The sequence below is a fragment of the Limulus polyphemus genome, unplaced genomic scaffold (genome assembly GCF_000517525.1).
Source record: "Limulus polyphemus unplaced genomic scaffold, Limulus_polyphemus-2.1.2 Scaffold1354, whole genome shotgun sequence".
Taxonomy (NCBI): domain Eukaryota; kingdom Metazoa; phylum Arthropoda; class Merostomata; order Xiphosura; family Limulidae; genus Limulus; species Limulus polyphemus.
Window position 1 is genome coordinate 119,769 of NW_013666964.1, and position 15,062 is coordinate 134,830.

Here is a 15,062-nt window from a genome sequence, read left to right on the forward strand (position 1 = left end):
CAAGTAGGCAGCATTGTTACACAACTTCACAACTTCTTCAAGTATTCATGGGAATTATTTAGTATACATTTATTCTAATTTAATTATATATGGTTACTGAGTAACAAGTAGGCAGCATTGTTAAACAACTTCTTCAAGTATTCATGGGAATTATTTAGTATACATTTATTCTAATTTAATGATATATGGTTACTGAGTAACAAGTAGGCAGCATTGTTACACAACTTCTTCAAGTATTCATGGGAATTATTTAGTATACATTTATTCTAATTTAACTATATATGGTTGCTAAGTTAAACCAGAAACATAAACTGAAACATTTCAAATGAAACATAATGAATTTCACATTATCCGGTAGCAATATAAGTAGAATTAATTAGTTGATAATTATGATGTGATGAAAAAATAATTGTTAGGTAAAAATTTCATGTCTTTGTTCCTCAGGTACTCCTGTGAAGATACTTTTTATATCATCACAGCATTTTTTGAACGTAGTGACTGGGTGATAGAAATGTTGCTCAGTCAAAAAAATTTGTCGCCTAGTAACTGGAATTTTAAATCTACTGGGCAACAATGATTGTTTGATAAATCACAACTTTTTCTCTCTTGTATAAGGAGTTTCATACTTGTAAATAGTAAATAGATACCCCTTTGCTTTAAAAATGTTCTGTACAGCACTTGTAGTAAAATCAACTTAAATGTAGATCAGATCTAGAGTACTTGTTTCTAAGTCTTGTACGTCAAAATAATGATGTTCTGTTTAACTATGTTTGTGATTAAAAATACTTTTCTCTACATAAGACGACTGCTATACTGTAAGGCAAATAAATGCGGAACTGAAATTTGTACTAAGTTTGGAATCAGTGAATATGCTTTGAAGTATAAGTTTTTTTTGTTTGTTTGTTTGCAGGGACTGCTCTAAGTTTGAAATTCTTTTACTTTTTTTCAACAGTTTTGTTTGTATTTTATCATCTTTTGAAAATGCATATGGAACCTGAATTCTGCTAAATCAGTAAGCTTTTTTATATTTATTTGTTTTTATTTGAAGTATGTATTACTTTTTGCGAGTACGTGTAGAGCAGATTTAACAAAATATACCAATACAAATCAGTATTTGGCACTGCAATATTTGTTGCATGATAGTCTAATGTGGACTGACTTTTCTCTTGCTCTGATATTCATGTTTATTTTGTACTTCTATACTGAAATTAAAATTATTTATTGAAATTTTGATACAGGTAAGTGTTTCAAAATTTTTTATTGTTCTTTTATAACTGCCCGGCATGACCAGGTGGTTAGGGCGCTCGACTCACAATCCGAGGGTCGCGGGTTCGAATCCCCGTCACACCAAACATGCTTGCCCTTTCAGCCGTGGGGGCATTATAATGTGATGGTCAATCCCACTATTCGTTGGTACAAGAGTAGCCCAAGAGTTGGCGGTGGGTGGTGATGACTAGCTGCCTTCCCTCTAGTCTTACACTGCTAAATTAGGGACGGCTAGCGCAGATAGCCCTCGTGTAGCTTTGCGCAAAATTCAAAAACAAACAAACTAACAAAGTTTTATAACTTTATATTTGGGTGTATTACCGAGAATTTATAACTGAATGCAGGCTGGTTTCATCCACATGTTTTGGGGTGTTTTTGGCAGAGGTTAATCGGGGCATTCTGTTTTCATCTGTTAAACATAGGCTGTGAAAGACTTATACATTCATAAGTTCATTGTTTTACAAGTAATTTAATGTTTATGAATATCAATTAGATAGGAAATACATTAACTTGTTATGTATAATTAGGCTGTAAACATTTAGGACCAAAAACATAAACAAGAGCAAACAGCAAACTGAGAGAACACACATTTTGTCTGGTCTGGTCTTTGTTTTTAAAATCCTGTATTATTATAGTCTGATAATATGTGTGGAAACCTCTTGTTGTAGATAATGGTGTATGTACTCATTGATATTTATATTTTTTTACAACTTTGTAATTTGTATTGTTAGTGCATTAATATCAAGTTAGTAATGTAGCAAAAAGACAGCTAATAACCTAGGCATGTCAGTAAGATTCACTGGAAGGATTTTTCTTCTGCCTAACAACCTTAGCAAACATTGGTTACAAAGGTTTTTATATTTTTTTCATACAACCATACCCTAGATCAATGTAAAAAAAAAAGAAGATTTTCATGTGAACACATGAAGAATCGTAAAATTGATAACAAGATCAACATTTAAAACTTACAATAAAATTTTTAAAAACTAAAAAGACTCTACAAGTTTTGGTCTTAATGAATTAATATCATCTGAATGAACATAAAGGTTAAGTACACAACAAAAACATGCTAATTTTCCCTCTTGCTGAACATATTGTTGAAACAGGTCATTCAGTACAATGGCAAGAAATGATAACAAGTGAATTAAATATCAGAGAATCAGTAGAAATTTTGTGCTGGAAAATAAATAATTCTTTGTTAAATAGAAATGAAGGGTTAGTGGGCGATAATGCACAATTTTGGAAAGAAATATTGACTTCTTATGTACAATACTCATACCACCCTCATAGATTAGAATCAGTTAAACTGTTGCTTTATAAAATTACTCGCTTGTCATGTAGGTTTTTACTCCTGATGTTGGTAGCATAAAACTACCAAAATATGTAGAGTATTTTTAATTTTGGTTGTTGATCTTGTTTTTAATTTCGAAATTGATTACACGAGTGCCTGTAATTGAATCTTCATGAAGAATTGTGTTTTAAACTTTTCTTCCATAAAAGAGCCTAGAAATGGTTGCTTAGTAATACTTACATGTTAAAATATTCATAGAGATATACGTATAAGTTCTAACTTTTTCATAAGTTAACAGGCAGAGCACCAGAACATGAACACTTATGCTTTCATTTTTACTTCTGTAATGAAGGCAGAGCACCAAAACATGAAGACTTACTTTTTTGCTGCAGAGTCTCGGGAGCTAATGATACAGTGGATGAATGCTTTATGTCTGGCAACAATCATGCAGACGTTTACAAGGTGGGATAAAAAGTTTGGCATGATAGTAGACTAAGATAGAATTTGAATAGGAGCTTAGTTTACTCCTTTAAACTATTTTTGCTACTCTTTGAGTTCAGGGTAAAAATGCTTGGAAAAATAATTGATATAATTAATACCATTTTCTCTTCATGTATCGCAATAGCATTTCCGAGTTTTATACAGCATAAGGTAAATCACTAAAAATATTTTTACAAAAGAAGCAAGTATAAGTGTTAAACTGCTTAATAACAAACAGTTATCATTACTTACAGTCACTGATACTTCTGTATTTTATCAGAAGACATTTCAGTACTGATCAACTGAGTATGCCACCAACACCAGGGTTGGATGATGACAACTCTCAGTATGCTTCTTCACAGCCCTGCAAAGTAGAAGATCGAGATGGCCCCCCAAAACCTTCTGACAGTAGCTTTGTGTCTACTCAGTCCACTTGTGATCAGTCAACTCTAGATCTTTCAAGAGATACAGAAGGGAACATTGTTGCTAATGATGGTACAAGTGACAGTGGTTTTTTAAGTAGCAGTGAGAGATATCTGAGTCAGTACATTAGTCAGTCAGTTATTCCAAGTGCTGTTTCTTCTAAAGGAAGAATAGGACACTCTTATTATACTGTTAGCCCGCCAAAGCCAAAACGCCTTCATGCTAGCTGCATAACTCTTCCTCAGGGTGCTCCTGACCTAGTGCCACCGTATGATATAAGTCCAGGAGGGGGTAGATTTATTAAATCAGGTGATCAAAGACATTTTTATTATGATGATAGATACGATTTTGATTCTAGATGGTACGACAACTGGGAAAATGAATACAATTATTGGACTTGGCAGGGAGATCTATGTTATAAGCCACAGCTCTTTTTTCGGATGTCACCTGGGTTCAGTACAGCCCTTAGGTCACGGTCTAGGCACAGGTCAGAGCGGGATTATGAGAATTTATCTGTTTACAGAAACCCTTCACAGCCAAATGACAATATGATCATGGACCCACTTCTCCGAAGACCACACTCAGATAACTTTGCCAACAGAATGATAGAATTTGATCTTCAGTCAATAGAAATGCCGTTTGTCAGCAGCGATTTAAGTCATTCGCCGTGGTCTTGGAATGACATAGAAAAGGAGGATAGTGATGACATGCTTGATAGGATTGCACAAGATCCATCATGTCTCTATAGTATGTATGGTAATAGGAATTTGGAAAATCTTCCAGGAAAGAATCATCTTAGGTCTGTTTATGGGTCTTATTATGGTAGTACTTCTGATTCAAGACCTCAGCAACCTTGGAGTTCAGGTGGTAGTTCATGGTATCCTAGAACTGAAAGTGATATAGACCAGAAAAAACTCCAGGTAAACAACTCTGATAGGATTGCTACAACTAGTCCTGTGTTTATCAATGAAAATATCTACGAACCTTTTGATGCTGGCCATCAGAAACACCTTGTTTTGGTTCCAACCGATAACTTTGATGATCAGGATATTCAGAGTATAGCTCAACAAGAAGAACCCGTGAAAAGTCTTATGGAGTGCACGGAAAAAATGCTTATATCTCCAATGGCTGGAAAACAGAGCTTTAAAGAAAAAAAGAATGTAGAGATTGAAACGGCCCATACTTCTCCGGGAGTACCACCTCCAAGACCTCCTCTCCCAGAGGAATACTCTCAACAAGTGCTGCAGAGCATAGAAGCCCAGGAAATGCAGCAAAGAATGTGGAAGCTTCATCTTCAAAGTAACCAGATTAACAAAGCTGTGCATCCAATGCCACTATCAGTTTTTAAGTCTAATGACACTCCTGCAACTTCTGAAACTGTATATAAACCTAAGAAGCTTTCATATAATAAGCTAGAGCCACAAATTGAACATCATTTAGGGACGGCTAGTGGAATTAAGCAAGAAACAGACCTCAATCAGAGAACGAAGAGAGCTTCGTCAAGATCACAAGGTAATCTTTCTTTGGTAGCAATATGTTTTAAAGATATGACTTTGAGCAATAATTTTAAAACATCAGTGCATGTAATATTTGATTTTACAAGGTATGTAAGTATGAGGCAGATACTAGACACGAAATACTGTACTTTACAGTAATGATGCTATAATACAAACATGAATGTTACACTACGAAAAAATTATTTATTCTATCCAGACATTTTAAAGTATTATAATGACACGTGTAATTAAAAAAAAGATTAGGAAAATTACAGAAATATGTGATTATTATTCTGTATAGTTGCAGTATTTAAACTTTATCGTATCAGGTTGCAAATTGCAATCACAAACATTCCGATTTGCTACAATAGTGATGTTGCAGTGGTTATAAAATTATGCCATAATAACTATGACTGTTGGTGATGGTCTTGGGTTTTTAATAATACTTTGTTTGTTAAAAACAACATCCTTGAGTAAGACAATCATTGCCAATAAATTTTTAACAAAGCTAAATGGTGTAATTTATGGAATGAAATAACAGCATTTAGTGTGGTTGATCGCGAAATATACCAGTGAAGCAAATGTCAAATTTCTTTTAAATGTGCATTTAAATGTCAAGTGTTTAAACATTTAAACAAAGAAATTATTAACTATTGCTTTAACGGATATATATATATAATGAAGAGAAAGAGGAATGTTTGTGTGTACAAAATACAGTCATTACTAAGTACTAAGCAGGATCAGTGTGTTTAAAGAAGTCCTACAACTACTGGGCAATAAACAATAACTCTTCCTGTCATACCATATTGGTTGTTAGCTATAAATAACCTCCATATATTACAACCACAGATGCTCACTGGTATGTATCAGATACATTGTTTTTCTTCTCTTTTACTTTCACATTAAATGATACTTCACAACCACAAATGCTCAATAGTATGCGTCAGATACATTGTTTCTCTGTTCCTTTATTTTCACATTAAATGATACTTCACAACCACAAATGCTCAATAGTATGCGTCAGATACATTGTTTCTCTGTTCCTTTATTTTCACATTAAATGATACTTCACAACCACAAATGCTCAATAGTATGTGTCAGATACATTGTTTCTCTGTTCCTTTATTTTCACATTAAATGATACTTCACAACCACAAATGCTCAATAGTATGCGTCAGATACATTGTTTCTCTGTTCCTTTATTTTCACATTAAATGATACTTCACAACCACAAATACTCAATAGTATGGGCCAGATACATTATTTCTCTGTTCCTTTATTTTCACATTAAATGATACTTCACAACCACAAATGCTCAATAGTATGTGTCAGATACATTGTTTCTCTGTTCCTTTATTTTAATACTAAATGCTACTTCACAACCACAAATGCTCAATAGTACACTTCAGATACATTGTTTCTCTGTTCCTTTATTTTAATACTAAATGCTACTTCACAACCACAAATGCTCAATAGTACACTTCAGATACATTGTTTCTCTGTTCCTTTATATTCACAATACTTTATGATCACAGATGCTGACCACCATGTCACCAGGTTAATGTTCTTTTGGCAAGACTCCTTCTGATTTCTGAATTGATTTACAGAGCTTGGGATGACTTAGATTTGTTTATCTATCATATTCATAAGGGAAATACTCATTCCAAGCAGTCTTACAGTAATCTGTAACATCATTGTTTGACCACCTCACTTCTTGGTAAGATGCTTGGCCAGTATAAGTTTTCAGATGAGCATCCACTAAGCCTGGGATTGTACCATCTGTCTGTTCACTTTGAGTATAGATATATCTATTCTGTTTCCCAGAATGTGGTGTGGTAATATTTACCATACATCCATTGTTCTCCCATCCTCACATTTTCATGCAGATCTGTACCACTTATGGACTCTCTTTCCTAATAAATTTGATCATAATCAGGCCTCCTAATCCATGTCTGACTTCCCATTTCTTTGGTTCTGCCACAAGAGGAATGATGGTATTTTTGGCATGGTTATGAATGACTCTTTATCAGTTTACTTTCTCTATTAACTTACACCTTTATCCAAGTTTTACTCCATAATGGATGATCCATTTTGCTCTAACAATACAGTGTGGCCATTTTCATGCGTATCTTCCGGGCACTATAACTCACTCCAGTCTACATTCTTAATGGTCTCACCATTTTTCCTGAAGTAAAATGTACTAACTAAATGAGTATTATTTCTTGGCACTTGTGAATAATGTTAAAATAATAAGTAACACACAATGGTAAAATAGATACACATTTAAAAACATTTTAATTAAGGTCACTATATGACCAATAAAAAGTTGACTCCTACACGTTGCAATGTTGAAACATGTAGAGTCAACTTTTTAATTCAAATGTTTTTAATTGTGTGTGTATTTTAACATTGTGTGTTATTTATTATTTTATACTAACTAAATATCAAATGTAGTCAGATAATTCCAATCTATTATTTTAAAAATGTTGACTTTGAAAACACCTTCATCTCCTCTGAATGAAATTTATCTAACAGTAGACAAGCAAGATGTCAGAGGTGGGATAGGAGAGACTTGATTTGCCTCCAAGCCAGATACATTAATCTGGGAATACATGCCATAAATCGGCTTGTCAAACTAAATGTTTGTTTTTTATTTAATCTGGGAATACATGCCATAAATTGGCTTGTCAAACTGAATGTTTGTTTTTTATTTAATCTGGGAATACATGCCATAAATTGGTTTATCAAACTGAATATTTGTTTTTTATTTTATGTTTTATGAAAATCAAATGGGTAACACGAAGAACATTTGAAGTATCTCCAATGGTTATACTGCAGAGAAACCCATTAGTGAACGCTTTGTTGAGAAAAAAGTGACAATATTATCTGAAGGAGGTGCTTATATACAATACTAAGATGGTGGGTGCACTGACATAGGTGGAGAGTATCCAAGACAGATATCATCAAGGGCAATTAAGTGGGGAATAAAAGACTAGAGCAAGTGAGAAAAATCACACCAATGCTTAGTTGGGCAAAGGTAAATAAATCATAGCAGTTGCGTAATAGGTGTAGTGTGAGATGAGGTAAGTATGTTTTGGAATTAGGTATGTTATTTCTTTTCTTTTAATTACAATAAAAAGGGTTTTGTAACTGATCCTTATTTTGGCTTTTTCTTGCTGTCTAGAGTCTCCTTTAAGTTCAGGTCGTGCTCGGGAAAGTAGTAGACCAAAAGTTCGTCGAACAAGCTGGAGAGGAAAGAGCCCAGGTCATCGGAAAGTTGTAGGAAGAGCTATTATGTCAGACTCGGAGCTGTACGTCCATCGGGTTAGTACTTGTACTACTACTAGGTGTCAGAAGTGCAAATAGAGAAACTGTTCAACTGTGACTCAGAATGTTATATAACTTTACATCTTTAGTCAGTTGTGATTATATATTCTTTATAGACTCTTTAAATATTTATTTGCAAGTCTCCATTTATGTGTTTTAATCCAAAAATTGAAATTAGATACAAATTTCATACTTCAAGAAGCCCAAATTATTATCCTTCTTTAAATTACATCTGATTAAAATCCTCTATATCATTTTCTCAAATCATTTTGTGGCTTTCACTAGAATTTCTGTTATTTTGTCAGTTGTATTGTGGAATACATTTTAGGTATTTATAACAGAAGTACAGAAACAAGATATTGTTGTAATTGTAACATAGAAACAGAGTAGCCATCAGAGTAGTTTAGATTGTTTTTCATACAGTAATAATATAACAGAAACTATCTGGAAAACTAACAAATTAAACATTACTTGCTTATACGTGTACGAGTGTTGAACATGTGATTATCTTTCATATATATGTATCACTTTCCTGGTAGATAAACTTTCTGCATTGACAATAATAGATAATTATTATTTTTTTTATAAGTTTACTTATAAAATGATTTATTGTAATGACTCAAAAGTTTTGACTTGATAGCAATAATTGGAATAACAGAAATGCCTAAATTTGAGATCTGTTTCATATATTAAAGTATTTGGTGTTTAGTTAAACTCGTAACTTTGGCTATTGATGTATTACTTCCTTTCTTACAGAGTAATTTTTTGTATTTTTTCCAGAAAATACCATACATTTAAAAAAAAAAAAACTAAACATTTTATAATTTTCTTTAAATGGTAACTTTTAGGCTTTTTTTTATCATAATATTTATGTAAATAAAATTGGTGATCAAACCTTATTCATTAATTTTTTATTCAGTGTTTCAGTTTAATTTCACGAATTAAAGCTGTAAAGCTCATAATGAGTACTTACATTATTATCGACAACATTTCTTTCATGTTTTTTGACATTGTGTTACCAGTCTTCAAAGATACACAGACTGGTACAGCATTCTTCAAGCCTGAGCTCTCATCAAAAAAGCATCTGTATTTCAGCTGGGGATCTTTTGGACAAAACTGTAAGGATGTTATCTTGTCAAGAATATCTTTACAAATATGGTCCATAGTTTAAACTTTTTGGGCTGGTAAATTATCTTCTAAATAATAATTATCTAAATTATGTCCTAAGTGTTTTATTATTTTTATTAGCAGTAATTTTTTTCTTCTCTCAAGTTATATAAAGTTTTCAGTTTATAAAAGAAATATTAGTACTGGTTGTAAAATCAAATTTTTAGTGTTTATTCCACAATCAGAAACTAAATGTCTGTACTTGGAAAGTAGAACTTTTGACGTATTAAATAATTCTAATGAAATATCTGTTTAGTCAACATTGAATGTTTTTTTAGATGAATCCAATAATGAGCTAAATTAAAGTTATATTTTTTTATATTCGTTACAAAGTTTATGGCACTGTTATCATGAGATAACTACTAATTTAAATTTTACAATGCGATTTTTCAAAGATAAAAGATTGCTATCATTCATTATGGTCAGAAACATTTTTAGATTTGTATAAAAATTTTCTTGTGCTCTATTGGAGATTTTAAGATATTTTTGCTAAGACTCTAGTGATAGGTGAATATCCCATTCAGCTTTGATGGTTGCAAGTTTGTTTGTCAGATTTGCAAGTTCTTTGTGAATCTCACAGAGGTGTTTTCATTGTGAATTTCAGCACGAAGAACTAGTTTTGTTTCTAATCCAGCTGCGACAAAGTCAGACACAGTTGTCTCAAGCACAGGAACGGTGTCAAGTACAAATGCTGAACGAACAACGCATGGTACAAATGTAAGCTATTCTTTCTCTCAGAAGTGATGATCCACTAGTGGTTAGGGTACTAGACTGTGTATCCTAGGGTCTATGGTTTGCAACCCATTGCTGCAAAAAAAAAATGATGTTTCATACCTTGTGGCCAGGATTGCATTATAAGCATGAAGGTCAAATCCCATTAGTTGATTAGAGTAGTCGAGGAGTTGTCATTGGGTGCTGTTGACTTGTTGCCTTCACTCTAGACTACCAATTTGGAACTAGGGATGATTAGTACAAAGGATTTTTATGTAGTTTTGTTCAAGTATCCAGAACAGACAAAGAAAGAAGCCCTTATAAGTGCAGTATCTTTTAATTGTAATGGAAATTTGCAGAACAGTATTTGTTTTAGGTAAGTTTCATAGATTTACTTGTACATGAAAAAAAACCAATAAGTGGAAAGAGACTCCGGAATTTGTACTTGAATCCAGGACAGTTGGCTAACGAGGCCACTGCTCGACCACTCGAGTTATATTTGAACAGTACAGGCTGTTCCTGTCAATGTTCATCTATATGGATTCTTACTATGAGTAGGATCTCCACTCAGTTTCTAACATTAAATGTAATTTGAAAAGCCAATTAGTGAAAAGAAAATGCTTGTTAGTCATAGGTCCTGGGTTCAAGTCCCACAATCTTTTTTCACTTGTTAGTTTTTCATGTAAAATACAATTTATGAAAAGCTTTAATAGTTTTTATTTCCTTTTTGAAACGTTAATGTGAGTCACTCAAAAATTTTTACTTTGTATTTATTATTCAAAAAAAAAAGTGTGTTTACAAGAAATTATTAGCCTTTTAGTCCTCTTCAATACTGCTGTATGAAAGGATCATTCCACTCTGTTTAGGAAACCCCAGGAGAAAAAACATGCAGAAGAATATATGAAGCTGCACCAACAATTGGAAGATTTTCAAAAAGAATATGAACTCACCCATCCTTTGGTTAACGTGGTGGAAAATCTGGTTCGACTAGGAACTTTATGTGGTGCAACTGAAAGAAAATCTGCTTCTCTCTCGAGACTAGTGAGTTAAGAGTAGTGTTATCACAACACAGACTTCTGAGTAGTGTTGACAGTAGTGTTATCAAAGCACATCTATCTGAGTTGTGTTAACAGTAGGGTTATCAAAGCACAGACTCCTGAGTAATGTTGACAGTAGTGTTATCAAAGCACAGACTCCTGAGTAATGTTGACAGTAGTGTTATCAAAGCACAGACTCCTGAGTAGTGTTGCCAGTAGTGTTATCAAAGCACAGACTCCTGAGTAGTTGATTTACTTGATCTACTTTACTTTACCATCAATATTTAACATTATCAGGCTGTTATTGTATATTACCCATTGCCTGAGGTAAATTTATTTATCCTATTGAAAAGTAAATTAAGTATTCGTAAGTGACCAGTTAGTACTATCATTTGATGGAAATAAATGCAACATGAAACTGTTGCTGTACTGGTCATTCCACATCTGCATATAATCATCTTATATAAAGAAAAGCAGCAACATTTGAGTATATTAATTCATCTGACATATGCAGTGCAAGAATAGTCTCGGCTCATACATACACCTGTTGTCTGTATATGTTTTAATTGCATTTTTCCATTGTCACTGATTATACATGTGCAATAAACCTCTGTATCTATTTCTTTTAGTCCCCTGGTGGGACAGCGGTAAGTCTTCGGATTTACAACGCTAAAATCAGGGGTTTCGATTCCTTTCTGTGGACACGGCAGATAGCTCAACGTGACTTTGCTATAACAAAACACATGCACACACTATTTATCTTATATTCAATTCTTACTGATTTGTTTATATAAAAGTACAGATTCCTATTGTGTGTATACATTTTTTTCTTTATCTGGCCTATAAAAGATTATTAGCTATCAATGAGTTCATTAGTAAATAATACAGTCTCATGCCTCTAAATGTTTATTAGGTGTTGTAGATTACTCATAATGTACTTGAAATAATGTTTCCACGAGAGATGATGATGATGAGAAAGGTTTAAATAAAAATCCCCTGACAAACAACTTCTTCAAAACAAGAAGTCTAAATACACCAGCATGTAGTATTCTCTTACATTTACAGATTCCAAGTTTTGGCAATAAATTAATCATATTAAAAATAAAATAGTAGTAACCTTCAGTGTATAGGATGATAATAACACAGTGATAATATCGTGTTTTGTCGTCATTGTTCGTTAATTAATATCAACTTTCAATTACATCAAGCTGTGAACTTAGAGCAAAACTAAAAATCAGTAATAATGGTAATAATGATAGTTAACTAAATATAGTTTTAACATGCTCTTTCTTAGAAAGATTAAGTTGCATTGTTAGGAATCCTCGGTGTAAACAATATTTTGGGACATATATTGCTGCCTTTCATTAATTTTGTTTTCCAAATGTCAAGAAGAATTCCTATTTTATCGTGATATCAAATGGTAAATCTACTTAGCCTGTAACAAACACAGCTTAGTACAGTCGATTACATGACTGTGAAAGGTATAAGTTACATCACTGTTAGATTGTGCGCAGTTATTTTCATCAAAACCTTATACACAAAGTGCAAGCTCTACTACATAAACGCTCGTGAGTTAGGTCAGTTTTTCTGTTAACTGGCTACGGGTCAAATAATCAAATAGTTCTACATTATATAATAAATATCCCCCCCCTGTAAATCACACTTGAAGCCTTGATAGGAGGAAATATAAAAGAATTGTAATAAACAAATACTAGGTGTGAACCATAAAATAAGAAAATGTAGGGTGACTGAAGGTCGTTCTGCCCATCAAGTCTGCTGCTTACCCACAGAAGACAGGCTATAATTAATCCCAATTATATGTAGTCATTTGTGTTCGTACAAAACTTTAAAGTAACAACACAGCCATACTGTCAGAAAAGTCACGTGAGAAGCGAGGCAAACATTTGTCTAAAGTCTAAATAAGTCGATGAAGATGTTTACGCAAATCAATCTCGGCCGAGAATTTGTTTCTTAGAAATAGTAAAAAGTCCAGGTGTAGAATTAAAAACAAAATTATCAAAACTTTGATCTATTTAGGCAAATATTTGGTTCAAAATATTAAAAAATAAATGCAAAGCCCAATCTGTCACTTGCTTTATAATTTGTCACTGAGTTATACCAGTTTTGAGGAATTCCACCCTTCATCAGTAACCCTGGCTAAACATAGAAATAAAACTGGGATTCATGTAGTGGTGAAGAGTGTATTAAACATTGGGTGTTTTGAGATGTCTCTTACTCGCACAGTGATCCTACATTTGTTTGTAATTAAGCACAAAGCTACACAATGGGCTATCTGTGCTCTGCCCACCACGGGTATCGAAACCCGGGTTCTAGCGTTGGAAGTCTGCAGACATACCGCTGTGCCACTGGGGGGGCCCTACATTTGTATAGAAATGTCAAGAATACATTTCATGTTCTTGAAATTCTCATATAAATATAGAATCAGAAACCATACATAACAATAATTTTGCTCATTTAAGATACCGAATTAAAGCTAGCAAACTTCATGGGTGTAATATCAGATTAATTGTATTTTTTTTATCATACTTAACATAAAATAATTATGCAGACCTATGATGACCAAAGAAAACCTAAATATTGCATAATGTCGAAATAATTAACTTAATAGTTTATATCATTGTCGTTAAAGCATTGTTATGATTTAGAAACTGTAATAGCATTACATTTTCAAGTTCTTATGAAACAGATAAATCCTTTCTATCTGTAAGGACCTGTTTTGAAAGTGATAATAGTTATTTTATTTTTGTATAGGAAAGAGTTGGGATAGCAAAGTACATACCGTCTGAGAAAATGCTGGAATTTGCTCATCACCTTCAAGAACGTCAAAGGCTACGAGGTGAAATAGATGGAGTTGAGATGAGTATTGTTGACAGTGAAGGACTTGGGGTAAACTATTGGTTTTTTTTGTTTTTTTAACTTGATAATATTTGTGGCATTTCAGTTCCTATATATAATTGGATATGTTGAAAATAACTGTAAGAAAATACTTGTGTGAGTTACATTTCAAGACTTTTCGATTAACGTCAGCCGTCTTCTTTACTCTCTGATTTGTAGAGTTTTGCAATTACTTTACATAATAATTGAATTTTAAGCGTGGCCATTTATGTTTGAAATATAACTAAATAAAGCTTGTGGCAATCTTTTACAGCATCTACAATTCAGTTATTTATGCAAAAAATAGTGGTTTAAAAATAATTATTATAAGCATGTATGATGGTTTGTATTATGGAAGGGAATTTTACTTGCTTTTCTAGCTTTTTTATGTCTTTTATTGAAAGCACAATGTTTAATATTTTATCTACAATAGGTAATCATGTTACTATATTGTGTTTTGTACTCTTACGTGGATAATTTCCTCAAAATGGGGCCATAGGCCCCTGGAGGATTCACTTGTTTTAACCACTCACACCATTATACAGTAGTGTACTGTCAGTCAGTCAGTAGACACTAAAATGACATCACATAAGGGATGCTTAATGTTGCAGTTTGTGCTGTCGTATCGTTAGTAAAACGTATGCATGCCAGGAATCATGTGAAGAATTATGCACTCTTTAGAACACAATATGACATATGAACTTCAAAAGCAAGAAATAAAAATATTTGTTGCTATTAATTTTGGTTTTATTTACTTTTGAAACAGAACACTTTCGGAGACCCTGTGGAAGTACATCTAGTATATATATCCTGGTTATCTTAGTGCTATATTCTGTTATGTACACTTTAAGCAATACAACATATTAAAGCTAAATTTTGTTTCATCCATTGATGTAGTACAATTATCTAGGTAATCATATTGCTATAACTTATTTTGTACACATACACATGTGCAGGTATCTTGGTTAT

At 32.9% G+C, this 15,062-nt stretch overlaps 1 protein-coding gene across 1 annotated transcript in view; it reads left to right on the forward strand.

Annotated features, from left to right (window-relative positions):
* The first annotated feature begins 1,001 nt into the window (after positions 1-1,001).
* LOC111086715 overlaps positions 1,002-15,062 on the forward strand; it is a 36,255-nt gene continuing 22,194 nt past the window's right edge. Inside the window, exons 1-8 of the mRNA XM_022390672.1 lie at positions 1,002-1,012; positions 2,950-3,019; positions 3,318-4,972; positions 8,141-8,280; positions 9,306-9,401; positions 10,055-10,167; positions 11,028-11,202; positions 13,971-14,105. Coding sequence (XP_022246380.1) covers positions 2,964-3,019; positions 3,318-4,972; positions 8,141-8,280; positions 9,306-9,401; positions 10,055-10,167; positions 11,028-11,202; positions 13,971-14,105 — 2,370 coding nt within the window. The 5' untranslated portion in view covers positions 1,002-1,012; positions 2,950-2,963. The remainder of the gene's footprint in view (positions 1,013-2,949; positions 3,020-3,317; positions 4,973-8,140; positions 8,281-9,305; positions 9,402-10,054; positions 10,168-11,027; positions 11,203-13,970; positions 14,106-15,062) is intronic.